Source organism: Amblyomma americanum, chromosome 2 (genome assembly GCF_052857255.1).
Source record: "Amblyomma americanum isolate KBUSLIRL-KWMA chromosome 2, ASM5285725v1, whole genome shotgun sequence".
In the NCBI taxonomy this organism is placed as follows: Eukaryota; Metazoa; Arthropoda; class Arachnida; order Ixodida; family Ixodidae; genus Amblyomma; species Amblyomma americanum.
The window spans coordinates 47,520,948-47,534,325 of NC_135498.1; the positions used below are offsets into that span (position 1 = coordinate 47,520,948).

Here is a 13,378-nt window from a genome sequence, read left to right on the forward strand (position 1 = left end):
GGCAGTGAATATGTATGCTTTCATTGAGCTAACAATCATGTGTCTTTATGATTGAAAAACAAAACTCATGTTTCACCCACTTTGACAACTGATAAATCAAGATCACTATTCCCACTGCGATTGCAAGTTGGCACAGCCTGACATCATTGCAACATGTTTGGTTTATGGTTAGGTTTATGGGGGTTTAACGTCCCAAGCGACTCAGGCTATGAGGGACGCCGTAGTGAAGGACTCCGGAAATTTCGACCACTTGGGGCTCTTTAACGTGCACTGACATCGCACAGTACACGGGCCTCTAGAATTTCGCCTCCATCGAAATTCGACCGCCGCGGCCGGGATCGAACCCGCGTCTTTTGGGCCAGCAGTCGAGCGCCATAACCACACAGCCACCGCAGCGGCTTATTTCAACATGTGAAGCCCTGCATTCAAAATTTGAGGGCATGACACGATACCGTATTGGGTTAATTCCTATATATGTGAAAGGTCACACTCTACTTTACATTCATAGATCCCTGGAAGTCCTCATACCCCTCCTGGCACAGTGGTGCAGCAGTTTAGCGATGTGCCACTGCCCTGCTATGGCAGGTGTTCCCAGCGGGTGGGCCTCCTTGTGCGGCCCAGGATGATCTTCCCGAGTGACCAATCATTAATTTAACTGCCACCTGCCATGGTGGGCAGTTTGTTCACTATCCAGTGGGTAAGTTGTGATGACACCACAAGTTCATGTGACCTAGGTGGCCCACCTTCCTCCTAGATTGCTCTCTGGGGACCATCTGCCAGAGCCATGCCCGTGAATTTTCGCTCACAACACTGATGGCGACAACGCCGACACCAGATTTTCTGGACAACGAAGCCTTTAAGACTATCGCATTAATAGATGGTCAGTATGCAAGGGTTCATATGGAGAAAACTTTCCACAGGCCTTTACGCAGGATTGCATGCCCATGTACTCCTACAGAGATGTTAAACACTGACGGCCATCTATTCTATAGTCAGCCAACTGCCCCTCACACCCAATTTTCTCCAACTGAGGAACCGTACTGGCCCAACCAGCTGCTTCATGCCTGAGCCTCCCTTGTTTCATTTTCACAGGACATTCAGCCTGCTTTAACCTGTAGCAACCATGAGCACACATTTTTCGTGCCCATGACACTATCACGTTATGTCTCACTCAAGTGGCGATAGATTTCAGTTTGTGATAGATCTCATTTCATCTAAGCAGAGAAAACAAATGAATGCCTAATGTTCTCAGAGTGATAAGCCAGTGTTTCTATACGCAGCTACATTTTGAGGACTTCAGTTCTCAGAGGGGTACAGAAAGAGTATATGTATGAATGTGCAGCCTTTTATTTCAGCTACATTCAGATCATTTACATATATGTGGTGCACAAGGAGAAAAAAACTTGCTCCATCCAGTTTGAGGACAAAATAAATCGAGATCACGTAATATCGAGTAAGTCACATAATATGCAGTTTTACTGCGTCAGCCTAAGGTAACACTAGAATCTAATTTATCAGCAGACATTCTCTGGCTACCAACCTCGTCAAGTGTGAACCCAAATCATATTATTCACATAAATGACAATTCAGGAACTGCATGGAAAGTGTAATTTTAAAACTACACATTAGCGTAGTTATGTTTCATGCCATCAAAACTGATGAATCTTCATTAGCCAAAGCTACTCGTAAGACATGGAGCACCTTGCAGTTGATGACTCCAGGTGAATTTCTACTTCTTTAAGCTGCACCAAATCTGCGCATGGCACTGTGTTTCTGCATTTCAAATCCATCAAAATGAGGCTGCCAAACTGAGGATCGAACCTGCAGCCTCGTGCACAGAAGCAGAGCAATACAGTCACTAAGCCACCACGGTAAGTATGTTTCACGACAAGTTGTACTGCTGTATCTATGAAATATGCTATGTAACCTTAATCTTTTACGTCTGCAAGATAGGTGAATTATGTGAATGAGAAAACTCTGGAGTTCAAGAAAACTCAGTTTACACACCTGAATGTCATAAAAGTCGGCAACCTGGAGGCAAGCATCAATAGCTGCAGGTGTGCATGCCCAGTCTTCATGCAGCTTCAGCCTGGACAAAATTATAGACACGCTGATTAGCAAGCATTTTAACAATAATGCCATAAAATGCACAGAAGTGCCAGAAAGAACAGCTGTTTAGTGTTTAATTAAGAGTTATTATCAAAGTAAAGGTTTTTGTCATCCCTGCCTAATGTCAAATAAGTATCATTCCTAGCAGTACAGTTTAATGAGCACCTAGGAAGAAATTTTACTTATCCCAAGGATGCATTAACATTGTCTGCAGCAGTTTCATAATTATGCCCGGCTATTCCACACAATGAAAGTGCTGCCTTTTGGTTGTATGTATCATCTGAATGTTCTGCTCTGGTTACAATGTGCAAGAAACTGCTGCTGAGCTTCATGAAATGGTCAAAGTTTTTCGCACAGTATAAAGAACACTGCCTGCACTTGTGCCATGCATAAACATGCATGAACGTACAACGACCAGAATTCAAAGAGAAGAAATCACTAGTCAGGCACCGCATTCATGTAGCGGTTATCCTGATACTGAGACAAGCCTAGCAGAAGAATACTGCATCAACTACATTTCTCCTCTGCAACATGACACTACTGGCTACTAGCTACTAGCTACAGGCTAGCAGGCTGTGTAAAAACTAAATTCCTCAGATTACTGCAAAACCTAGCATTTGGACACTATACTGCAGACTACCAATAGAAATCAGGTTGTTTAATTTCATATATATACACACAGCACTTTGCACAACACAAGGACTTAATTTGGCTATGTACTGTTCCTGAAATCAAGTCTCAGCAATACCAATTATTTACTTATTTTCTTGCAGTGGAGACTGAATTGACGTCCTTATAGCCCATGTACCTTTGGGACATTATAATAAACCCCATTATACCGTACCATATATTATGCAGGTTGAAGTGTAGTAAGAATGAAGAAAAGCTACAAAGCCATTTTGTAACATCTCTGCATCATCAGACAGCAGGTGTGGTGAAACAACCGAGAACTTACTGCGCCACTGTCATCACAATGACACTCAGTTAATGTCCACTGAGCTGACCAGATTCCCCTGTTTAGAGGTCAAGAATCTGGAACCTTGGCTTCATATTTTATTACCTCAAGGGACAACCAAAGCACTACTTCAGTTGAGTTTGCACACATAGTGAACATCTGTAAACATGTTGAGTTTTTCTTTTTATTTTTTTTTAGTGTGTGAGCATTGTATGGCTATGTTTGCAGTTTCGTGTCATCACGAGCTTGTCATCACGATAACGTTTGAACGAATTGAGTTATAAGAAAAAGAATGGTTGCGTTAGATAGAGCATCAAAAAATCTCGCAGGGGAAATTATGAGGTGCATGTGGCACAATTAGTTAATTAATTAGAGCCATAAATGTACAAAAAGTTACCGGGGCCAGAACAAAGTAGATCCCAAGTTTGAAAACTCAAAATGGGCAATGAAGGAACTTGATTAATTTAAGCAAAGAGGGGCAAAGAGGAGCAAAGTGGGGCAAACAGGGGCGAGGAGGCATCAATGCTTATGCATTCCTCCAATGCGAGTGCCACAGTGATCTCATAATTTTTTTTTTAATGCCTAAAGATCTTATTTATTTATTTTATTTATTTATACAAAATACCCCTAAAGGCCCTCATGAGAGAGGGTATTACATGGGGGGAGGGTTACACACAAATCATCAAAAATAGACAAAAACATGAAAAGGAAAAAAAAAACAGCACATGACATTGGAAAGAAAATATTAATTAGTTATAATTAACATTCAAGCAGAAAGGAAAAACAAAATCAAAATTAAAGAACGTTTGAACAGAAAAGCAGATAGTGAAAAAATTAACACCAACTATAAAACTTCATGGAAACAAGAGCAGAAATAATACAGCATGAATCCATAACAATACAAAGGAAGTAAAGACCCAATGAATTGACAACAATGACTGCAAGGAAGTTAAGAGGTAGTAGTGGCAGACATCAGTTTATAAAATATGGCACATCCAGTTGATATTCATTAGAGGCACAGGCAGACATCACAGCATGAATGCAGACTTCCCAGGCTAAAGTCACGTCCAACTTTGCTCAACAGATCCTGACCATAAATAAGGACCAGGATCTATTTGACAGAGCTGCTAGCCATACTGTGACGGTAAAAAGAAAGTAACTGGAAGAAGCAAGAAGCAAAGGGTAACCTGACAGCCACAGTTCTATGCCGTTGCATTAACTACTCATAGGTGCCCATGCATCTCTGCCTGTGCTTTTAATATAATTGAACCAGTTTCTAACAAAATGGTTGTAGAGGTATAGACAGAAATATTTTGCGTGTCAGTATTTGCGCCTTGAAAGACCCCTATGAGCACAGTAACCATAAAATTGACAAAGGCAGAGTGCAGCATGTAATTAGCTACAAGCCATATTTTATAATCAGTTTCAGTTTTGGTCAGCACCACGCGCACAGGTTCCGCATTATATCTAGGCCGAATACTTTCCGTTTTTAACCGAAAAACACCAATAAGCATCCGGCGCTAAAAAAGTTTATGGAATCAGTTAAAACCGAAAAGCAGCGGTTTCTGGAAATGTTGAGAATAGCCAACAGTCATTTTTTACTGAAAACAACTCTCCTCCTTTGCCTTTGAAAGAGCAGAAACACTGAGGAGACACTAAGAACAGTACGACTGATATTTTAAACAGTTGCCAACTAAATATTGCCTCAATGTTCCGTTTCCTCTTTAGAAGAGCGTAGTGGGCACAACCGAGCACATACGCACAGGCAACACGCCCAATTCAAGGTAAGTTTTTATTATTAGTGCAAAGTTTACTGGTCGATTCGTGGCACCATTCTTTAATATCTACAGTAAGAAACCTCGGATTCGGTCGAGCTCATTGGCAAAAGCAGTAGCCATCTCAGAGGGGTGTACTGGATCACTGCTCTCATGAAAATCTGCTATACACTGCGGCGTTGAGTTAAACTTGGTTTACTATTTATTAGGTTATGAACGACAAAAAAAAAATTTCCACGGTGAGCTCCTCATGATGATATTCTATCGGCCTGTTGCCAAAGTTGTGAAGCATTAGTACGAACTTTCGCCATTTCCAAAGAACACCGACACCACCAGAGAGAGCAGCCGAAAGCTAAAGGTGGCTGTCTAAACTAAAATATTCACAAAAATGTCTGAGAATGGCCTTTCTATATGAGATATCTGTCTTGTTACTCAAGGTTATGAAGACATTTCAGTCAAAGCAAGAACGTCCTATATGAGATGTGTTCTTTCCTTGCTGTGCAGCTTGTCACCCTGATAAAAAAGTGAAATCAGGAACCTGCAGAAGGCCACCGAAGCCTGGACAGCCAAAGGAACATGATAGATAAGGACCTAGGATTGTAGCTCATAGCTTCTGTACACAATTCTTCAATATGTTCAGACAATTTGCTTAAGAATATCCAGTGGAACAACAACTATGATTTGCAGTTCATCAGCGACCCCTAGGTAGACCTCCAAATTGTTGACCATTGTGGAAAACTGAGCTACCAGATGATTTCATGCATTATGAATAGACCTTCAGACTTGTGGTGCGCGACAACTGCAGCCTGAAGAAGCTTCAGCCACAGGTTGAAACTTGCCATCATATAGGAAGAGTGATTTGGTCATTGCTCAGTTTTTTTGGAAACTATATGTGTGCGAATACCCCCCTTTGTCCCGAGCACCTTCTAACATCTCCAGTACTAATGTTGAATGAACATTTTGAAGTTTGGTGCTGCCAACAAAAGCATATGCTAACATAATAGACTTAACAAGGTCAGCAAGCCTCCTACTAAAACCAACTGTGCATAGCGTGTGTACGAATCAGTTAAAAGGATGACAGATGATTTAGTGTGGTTAGTTAGGCCAAGTATGAATTAGGTGCGCTCACACTTAGGCTTTCTCTTCAGTTCTGGTTTCAGTTCAAGGCTTGGTTTAAGAGGGCAGCGCGATAGCGGTGTGCTCTGGTTCCATCGTCCATGGATGGTAGTTGATAAAGACAACGACATCAAAGCTCAGCACGAGAGACTGACAGTTAAACACGGGGGCTGTACAGCTGCAGCAATGAGATAGTGGTCAAATGCAGCAGCCAGCAAAGCTGACTTGTTTGTGCTGGCGCAGGTTCAAAAACCACTCGCGGCCATAGAGTGCCATTTTCCGCCACATCGTGAATGCACGGACCCTAATCGAGCCGCTGACCTAGCTGGGCTACCCAGCTGAAAAAGTCCACTGGTTTCAACTGGAATTCCAACTGGTATTAAGAGGAACCAATTGAAGTTACTGGATTCCAATTTGGCAGCAGCTTGCCTAGCTGGTTCTGCCAACTGATGTTAACTGCAACCAGTTGGAGTCACTGGGTTCCAATTGGCTGCAGCTTGTCCAACTGGATAAATCCAATTGGTTCTTGAGATTCCAATTGGACATTCCAATGGGCTACAGAGGTTTCAGATGGTCGGTGTCACAGCTACATATTGCTCATTATTGACATACAACAGTGAGCTAAAGTGGTTTCTGTTAAAAAGATATTAGCAGCTTTGCCTGCTGAATTATTTTCCTCATTTCTACCACCACAGTGGGCATGAGTAAATGAAATAATTTCGCACAACAGACAAGCATCACTGGCTCCAGCAGGAGTGTTCCATTAATGAAGTATATAAATGGAAGCAGAAGCAAAAGTGTGTGATATGTACTGAGCTAATGTTCCTTGTGTGTGATGCTTTTGTGATGGTTTGTTTGGCTTCACTTCCCTAACAGTGTGCAATTCTCATAATTTCAGTTTCCCTGTGAAATGTTGGCACAAGGCAGAATGTTCCCCAATAGTTCTGAGAGAAAATCTAGTTGGTTCCAGTTGGAACCAATTGATTTTTGGCACCACTGAAACCAATTGGAACCAATTGGAAGCGCATCCAATTAGTGTCGGAAAACCTAAATGGTCTCAAGTGGAAAAATTCTAATTGGAACCAATGAACTTTTTCAGCTAGTTGCTCCGTAAGCCATCGGCCGCTTGCCATAAAGTGTTTTGCATAGCTGGCCATAAAGCCTGCTGGCAGGTTGCCCACAACCCAATGGACAGGTGGGTCGCTGCCAGAGGCCTTAGACAAACACAAACATAAGCGAGATCTATAGGATTGGGTTTTAGTGCTAGCGTACTAAACTTAAGCATTTTACATCGATTCGTCCTTTTGCAAACTGTGTTTTTTTCGGTCAATGACCACTGCTCTTAGAGTTTGCACCGTACAACTTTCCAGAAAACACCAATTTACCAAAATGAAATAAACACCAAAAAACATCCACCAAATTTTCTCATAAATAAACTTCAGAAAGTCCGCACCTAATTATATCACATTCGACCTGCTGCCCTGATGGCAATCACCAGGGCTTTGAAATCTCTGACACGAGAAATTCATCTGCTAGCACCTCCTCCACAAATTGGCGAGCAGGCTGTCAGGCTACATGTCACTACTCTTTGAGAGACAGACGCAAAGATGTCATTGCTTTAGTTCTGCTCCGATAGGACATTACTTGATGCTGATTTCTGAGAAGACTGAGATGTCAAATCTTTGCTAAGCCAATATTAAAAACTATTTTAAATTATGTTCCTTAATACCTTCAAATGAAACTTGCTTGGAGGCATTCCAATATTCTGAGCGAATTAATCATATATATTCCTTTTGTATCTGAAATTTCATGTCTGCACCCTTTAACAACGAAAATCACAAGGATAGAAAGTATAACAAATAAGTTTTCATCTTGTTTCCTTTCCTTCATTGTAAGCAATAACAGTGTCATCAGCATTTACTCACCCCATTGCACCAGCTTCAATCTGTGATACGAGCTCAGGTGCAAGTCCTTGAGTGTATGACGTGTTTCCTTTGCCTGAAAAACAAGAAGAAACAATTAACCCCCAATTTGCTTCATTAAACTAAATGCGACATCAGTGCGCTAGCACAGTATGCATGAACCTTTCACATAGGTTACTTATGACGGTCTTAAAGACAATGTAAATGGCAGCTGGCAAGACATGGTTTCTGTCTTCCCATTTGGCTGCAGCTGCCGCGAAACCTGTTTGCTTCCCTTCCACTAAGCTACAGCAGGCATGCTACCCTCCGTTCCACTTGGCTACAGCTGGTGTGCATGGGATTCATTCTTTCCACGAGGCAGCAGCTGGCGCAGAACCGATTTTCCTTCTTCACTAGGACACATAATGGCTCTTTCACTAATGACCTACCTAGTGCTAGAGCACTCCGCCTGCCAACTGCGGCAGGTGGCAGCTGGCAGGTGGTCACTTCATCCGCAGACAGGTCAGCTTTTTTGCTAGCAAGGCACCTAGTGAAAATTGTGAGACTTCTTGCCATACCCCGAAAATGGACAATGCTAGCTGGCTTGTCAACATTTTTAAGAGTAGCATCCTTCGAAATATGCCAAGGAAGTTAAATGTACCTTGCCAAAACAACTTTGCCTGACAAGCAGCTAGCATGGGTAAGCTAACATATTGCCCTACGCTAGACTTAGTGCTGCTGCTGTGTCATAAATCGCAGAAGTCTGGTGTTCATCAGAGATTTAGTGATTATGCCAGGCTCACATCACAAATACTTGATAGATTTAAGTAGCATAGCACCCTTTGAGATTCACAAAACAGGGCAAACCCGCTGAACCAGTTTCACATGTGGGGTCAAATGATCTGGTACCACTCACAGTGCTGCTGGATTGAACAACATGCACAGTTTCTTGAGCAGGTCTTGCTGCAATGCATGAAATTCATGTTCTATACTTAAGCTGTAGACTATCAACAATTTGAACACAAAAGTGCCCAAAAATTTATTAGATTTATACAGAGTTAAAAACAAGAGAAACCTTTTTAATGAACCTGATGTTGATGGGACCAAAGTGTAAATTAATTTGTATAAACCAGATGCTTGAGTCAAGTGAGTTCCAGTTAGCAAGACTACACTGCAGGAACACATACATTAGTAATTAGCATCTGATGTATGCATATATATTAGTAAATACATTTCCTGACTAAATGAGCAAAAAGCATGACATTCCTCAATACTGCAAAGCATTAGCGTCTGCCAACCTTTGCTTTGAACAAAGGAAGAAGACTGTCAGCGCACAATTCCCCCCAATTGCAGCTTGTGTTACACTTGCAATAACATCCTCACAAACCCTGCAAATCCTCCCCGAGTAATCCACCAGTTCAAAAAGAAAAATCATTAAGCCTGCTTTACAACTGCAAAAGTACTTGATAGGTGCCAAAACAATTTCATTCCAGCTTTCCATAGTTAACGCAGTAAACCTCAAACATAAATTGCACCTTGGTAACCTCATTGCTATATCAGTAATGCAGTGAACAACAAATTAAAAGATTAAGCTCCTTCATTATGACCTAGAATGTTATCATCAGTCTTACTTTAATAACAGAACAACGACAAATCGCTAAATTGAACAGACAAGGGTACAAAAATTAGGGGCTCGATCAATATGACAGGCAAATTAAGGATGGCGACAATCACTGAAACGAAAGAAAGCATAGGAGAATGTTACTATAGCCTTTTTTTTATATCTTGTGGTGTTGATCAATGAAAAATTAAGAGTGTAATTACTTTATGGCTGAAAATTACGAAAAAAAAAACCACATGCTGCTGGTGGGATCCGAAACCACGACCACCAAATTTTGTGTACGATGCTCCACCAACTGAGCAATGGCGGCGACTTCTGGCTTCCTACATTTGTCTGTCATAACAAGCCCCTCATTTCCCTACCCTTGTCTCTTCAATAATTTAATGAGGGCCTTGGTTCTGCCAGTCTAAATGCCACAGGTAGCGTAAGAGAGTTCTCACACAGCTTCCGCCCTCACCAATCGATCACATTTCACGTGGTACTCACAGTAATACAGGACGTACTACGTCCACCGCTGTTGACAACGGTGTCGCTGGTGAACACTCTCAAGGTTCAGCTACACTAGGCACAAATAATCCCGAAAGCAGAAGATTAGACAGCCACTGCCACAGCTCATTCGGTAGAGCACTTGATCTGAAAATTGGAGGTCGTGGGTTCAGATCCCACCGGCAACATCAGGTTGTTTTTTCTGTTTTTTAATCAATTATCATTCAGCTGTTAAGTATTTACACCCTTAGTTTCCCACTGATCAACACCAAAAGTTAAAAAAAAAAAGAGCTATAAAGATTCTCCTAAGCGTCCCTTGATTTCGGGGACTGTTGGCTTCCTTCATTTAATGGATAAATTGCAATTTACTCACAACAAACTGAAAGTTAATTCACTAGAGTGAATGCTGAAAAAAGAGTAGCCTTATGCTTAAATCATCATCCCTAATCTGTTTCAGCAGATCTGTCTGTTATCTCATTGCCACAAGCAACTGCTATCTGTGTTTATAATATTGGCAGTGTGTTATCTTCACTTATGACGACAAAAAAAAACATGAGCCAACAGGTGTATACGCCTGCTCAGTAAGATAACGCATACACTATGAACTTCATTTTGGCAAAAAGAACAATGGGCAGATTAATGGCTCTTACCTGTAAACCCGAAATTGACTGGCATGCTGTCTGTGCTCAGGATCATGTTCCTGCAGAAAACAATTAAAATAAATTAACAATTAAATGAGTTTAAATGGATTAACAGAGTCTGCACAGATAATATGGCTTAAAATTCAAGGGGAATTCCAGGATTTCAAGGATTCAAAGGGGCAGTAATCAAGGAGGGCAAGAAATCTTTTTTGGATCACAGATTAGGAATCCTTTGACTCTTGCTTAGCTTCGATTTCCCTCTCCAATGCCACCATCTCTGCTTCCTATTCCCTGGCCTTTCGGCGAAAATTGTTAACCATGACAAGAGGTTATCTGCAACTCTCACAAAAATGTGAGCATTTTTTGCAGTTTTGTTTTTTCTGTTGTGTCTCCTCAATCACATGCAGGCACCCCAGAAAATTCTTTCCAGTGTGCACGAAATTTCCAACAGCAAAGCTGCTTTTGCAAGCTGCTGACTTGGATATATGCTTCAAGCTTTCCAGGTGACTTTTCAGCCCCAATTCACCCATTGCTGCCACTCATCTTCTGACACAACATGCACTCTGCTCTATGCAGATCACTCAAGTCCACTCTCATCCACGTGCCATAGTACACATGTTCAAGACAGGCAGGCTGACATTAGCAATTCCCACCTCGCATAGTATTTTATTTCACAAATTCACATCATGCAGAACAAAGCTCAAAGGCAAAATGGCGCCCCAGCGTCAAATGCGCTCAGTGACTCTAGGGTCAGCGTCACTAGTATATTGAATGACTTGCTGGCTCCCTAGTGTCCAAAATAGGAGAGTGCCCTTCAGAGGGAACAGCGGAAGAAAGGAAGAGGTCTGGGAAAACAAGCAACCCCACCACCCAAAAAATTATCAAGAAAACAATGCGCTCTCTCTGAAGGGGTTCTACTTCGAGGACAATTTATTCACAATAGTTAGTTTGTATAAGAGAAGGACAGTCAAGGGAAACAAGAAAACATGTACAGGAAAAGCAGGAATGTGGGAAAGGTGAGCAGGAAGCATGTCTTCGAGGATTTGTGGCCCATTAGCAAGAGAGAGAGAGAAAGCAAGCTACTCCTCACCTTGGTCTGCCTGGGTGCTGCATTGTCACTACGGGTTTTGCTCATCCTCTCCCCGTCTTCTATTGTTCGCTCTGAACGGCACTCCTAGTCACTATGTAGCCTTGCTTCTTAGAGAAAAACCAGATCGATCCAAATTTTTTGAAGAAATTTAACGAGTGCATCAAAATTAAGGTGTTTCAAGGGCCTGTGCAAACACTGGTTGCCATGAGACGATGTTTTTGTTTTAAGCCCTTGTGCCAGTCAGTGAAATGCAGCCTGCCTCCTTGTCACTATCTGTCGAGAACGTGAGTCAGAACCAGAGAGGTGTACGTCTCCAAAAACAAGATTTAATCAAACAATGCACATCAACTACAAAACTGAATAATAAAAAGGTGGTTTACATCACATCGATAAGCATGCACAAATCAGTCAGAGTTTCCACGCGCAGGTGGTGGTAAGAATAACGCCAAATAGTTCTAATTAGAGTCTTTTGAGTCAATGTAGAATAATGAAAACAGTCCAATCGGTACTCAAAGTGGTTGGTGGTGAGGAATGTCGCTAGAGGAGACCTCGCCGGGGCCTCCGGAGCGTAGCCGAAGGAGCGTCTCAGACGGTCCGGATCGTTGCCGGGGTTGCGTCGGCCCAGGAGGGCGGCCTCGGTGCGTGTTTCCTACACCGGCGTCAAAACTCGAGTCTCTTTGTCTCAACTCGGGGCGGCCGCACGGAGGGGATGCGCCGTTGCATACCATTCTCCTCTCCCCGCGGGTGCGTTGCGCCCATGTATCTTCGCGGCCGTGGATTCACACGCACTTGCGGTCTCCGGAGCCGTGCGCCCACGCCGTCTGCTTTTCCTCCGTCTCCACGTAAACGATTATTGCTTCCGCGCAGACGCGCGCACTTTGCACTGTCTGCTCCGTTCCCTCCCAGTGTCTATGTCGGTTTCGTCTGCTGCGTGCCATGGTTTCTTTGGCGGTTTGACTTCTTGCCGCGGCGTCTCGCACTCACTCGTGACAAGTACCCTCCCCGTTTAAGAGTTTTCCCACAAGGAAAACTGCTCACTCGCGTAATATGCACAAACACGGACACACAAAAGTCACAGGAAACCGCACTGTTAATACAATATACACACAAAGCATAGCAAAGCACGTACACACATCGATATTTCTTTTCTGCGGGTACACAAGCATGCCACGCACGCTGAAAGCCAACCCTAGTTCAGCCTACTAAGGAAGTCTGCTCCCAAGTTTTCTCTCCCTTTTATGTATTCGACATGAAACTCGTACTCCTGGAGGGTTAAACTCCATCTCATCAATCTTCCGTTCGACCATTTGGTTTTTGTCAGGCACTGTAGGGGCTGGTGATCCGTTTGCACTCTAAAATGCGTTCCATACAGGTACAAATGAAACTTCTTTATTGCCCACACAAGTGCTAAACACTCCTTTTCTACAGTCGAGTAGTTTTGTTCGCATAAGCTAAGCTTCTTGCTAGCATAAGCCACAGGGTGAAGTATGCCATCTTCCTCCTGCATCAGCACTGCGCCCAGAGCTGTCCCTGATGCGTCTGTGCGTAAAACAAATTGCTTGTTGACATTAGGGGCTAGCAAGACGGGCGGTTGCGCCATGCTTTCTTTCAGTATGTTGAATGCTTCCTGGTGCCGGTCACTCCAGTTTACTGTATTTGGCGCCCCTTTCTTTGTCGTCTCTAC

The 13,378-nt window shown here is 42.7% G+C and overlaps 1 protein-coding gene across 6 annotated transcripts in view; it reads right to left on the minus strand.

Annotated features, from left to right (window-relative positions):
* The window catches only part of LOC144121170 (urease subunit alpha-like), a 111,272-nt gene that overhangs the window by 22,446 nt on the left and 75,448 nt on the right, over positions 1-13,378 (minus strand). For all 6 annotated transcript variants that reach the window (XM_077654192.1, XM_077654187.1, XM_077654189.1 and 3 more), the window contains 3 exons: positions 10,614-10,663; positions 7,881-7,953; positions 2,008-2,089 (listed from right to left, as the gene is read on the minus strand). In XM_077654192.1, the coding sequence (XP_077510318.1) occupies positions 2,008-2,089; positions 7,881-7,953; positions 10,614-10,663 (205 nt within the window). The remainder of the gene's footprint in view (positions 1-2,007; positions 2,090-7,880; positions 7,954-10,613; positions 10,664-13,378) is intronic.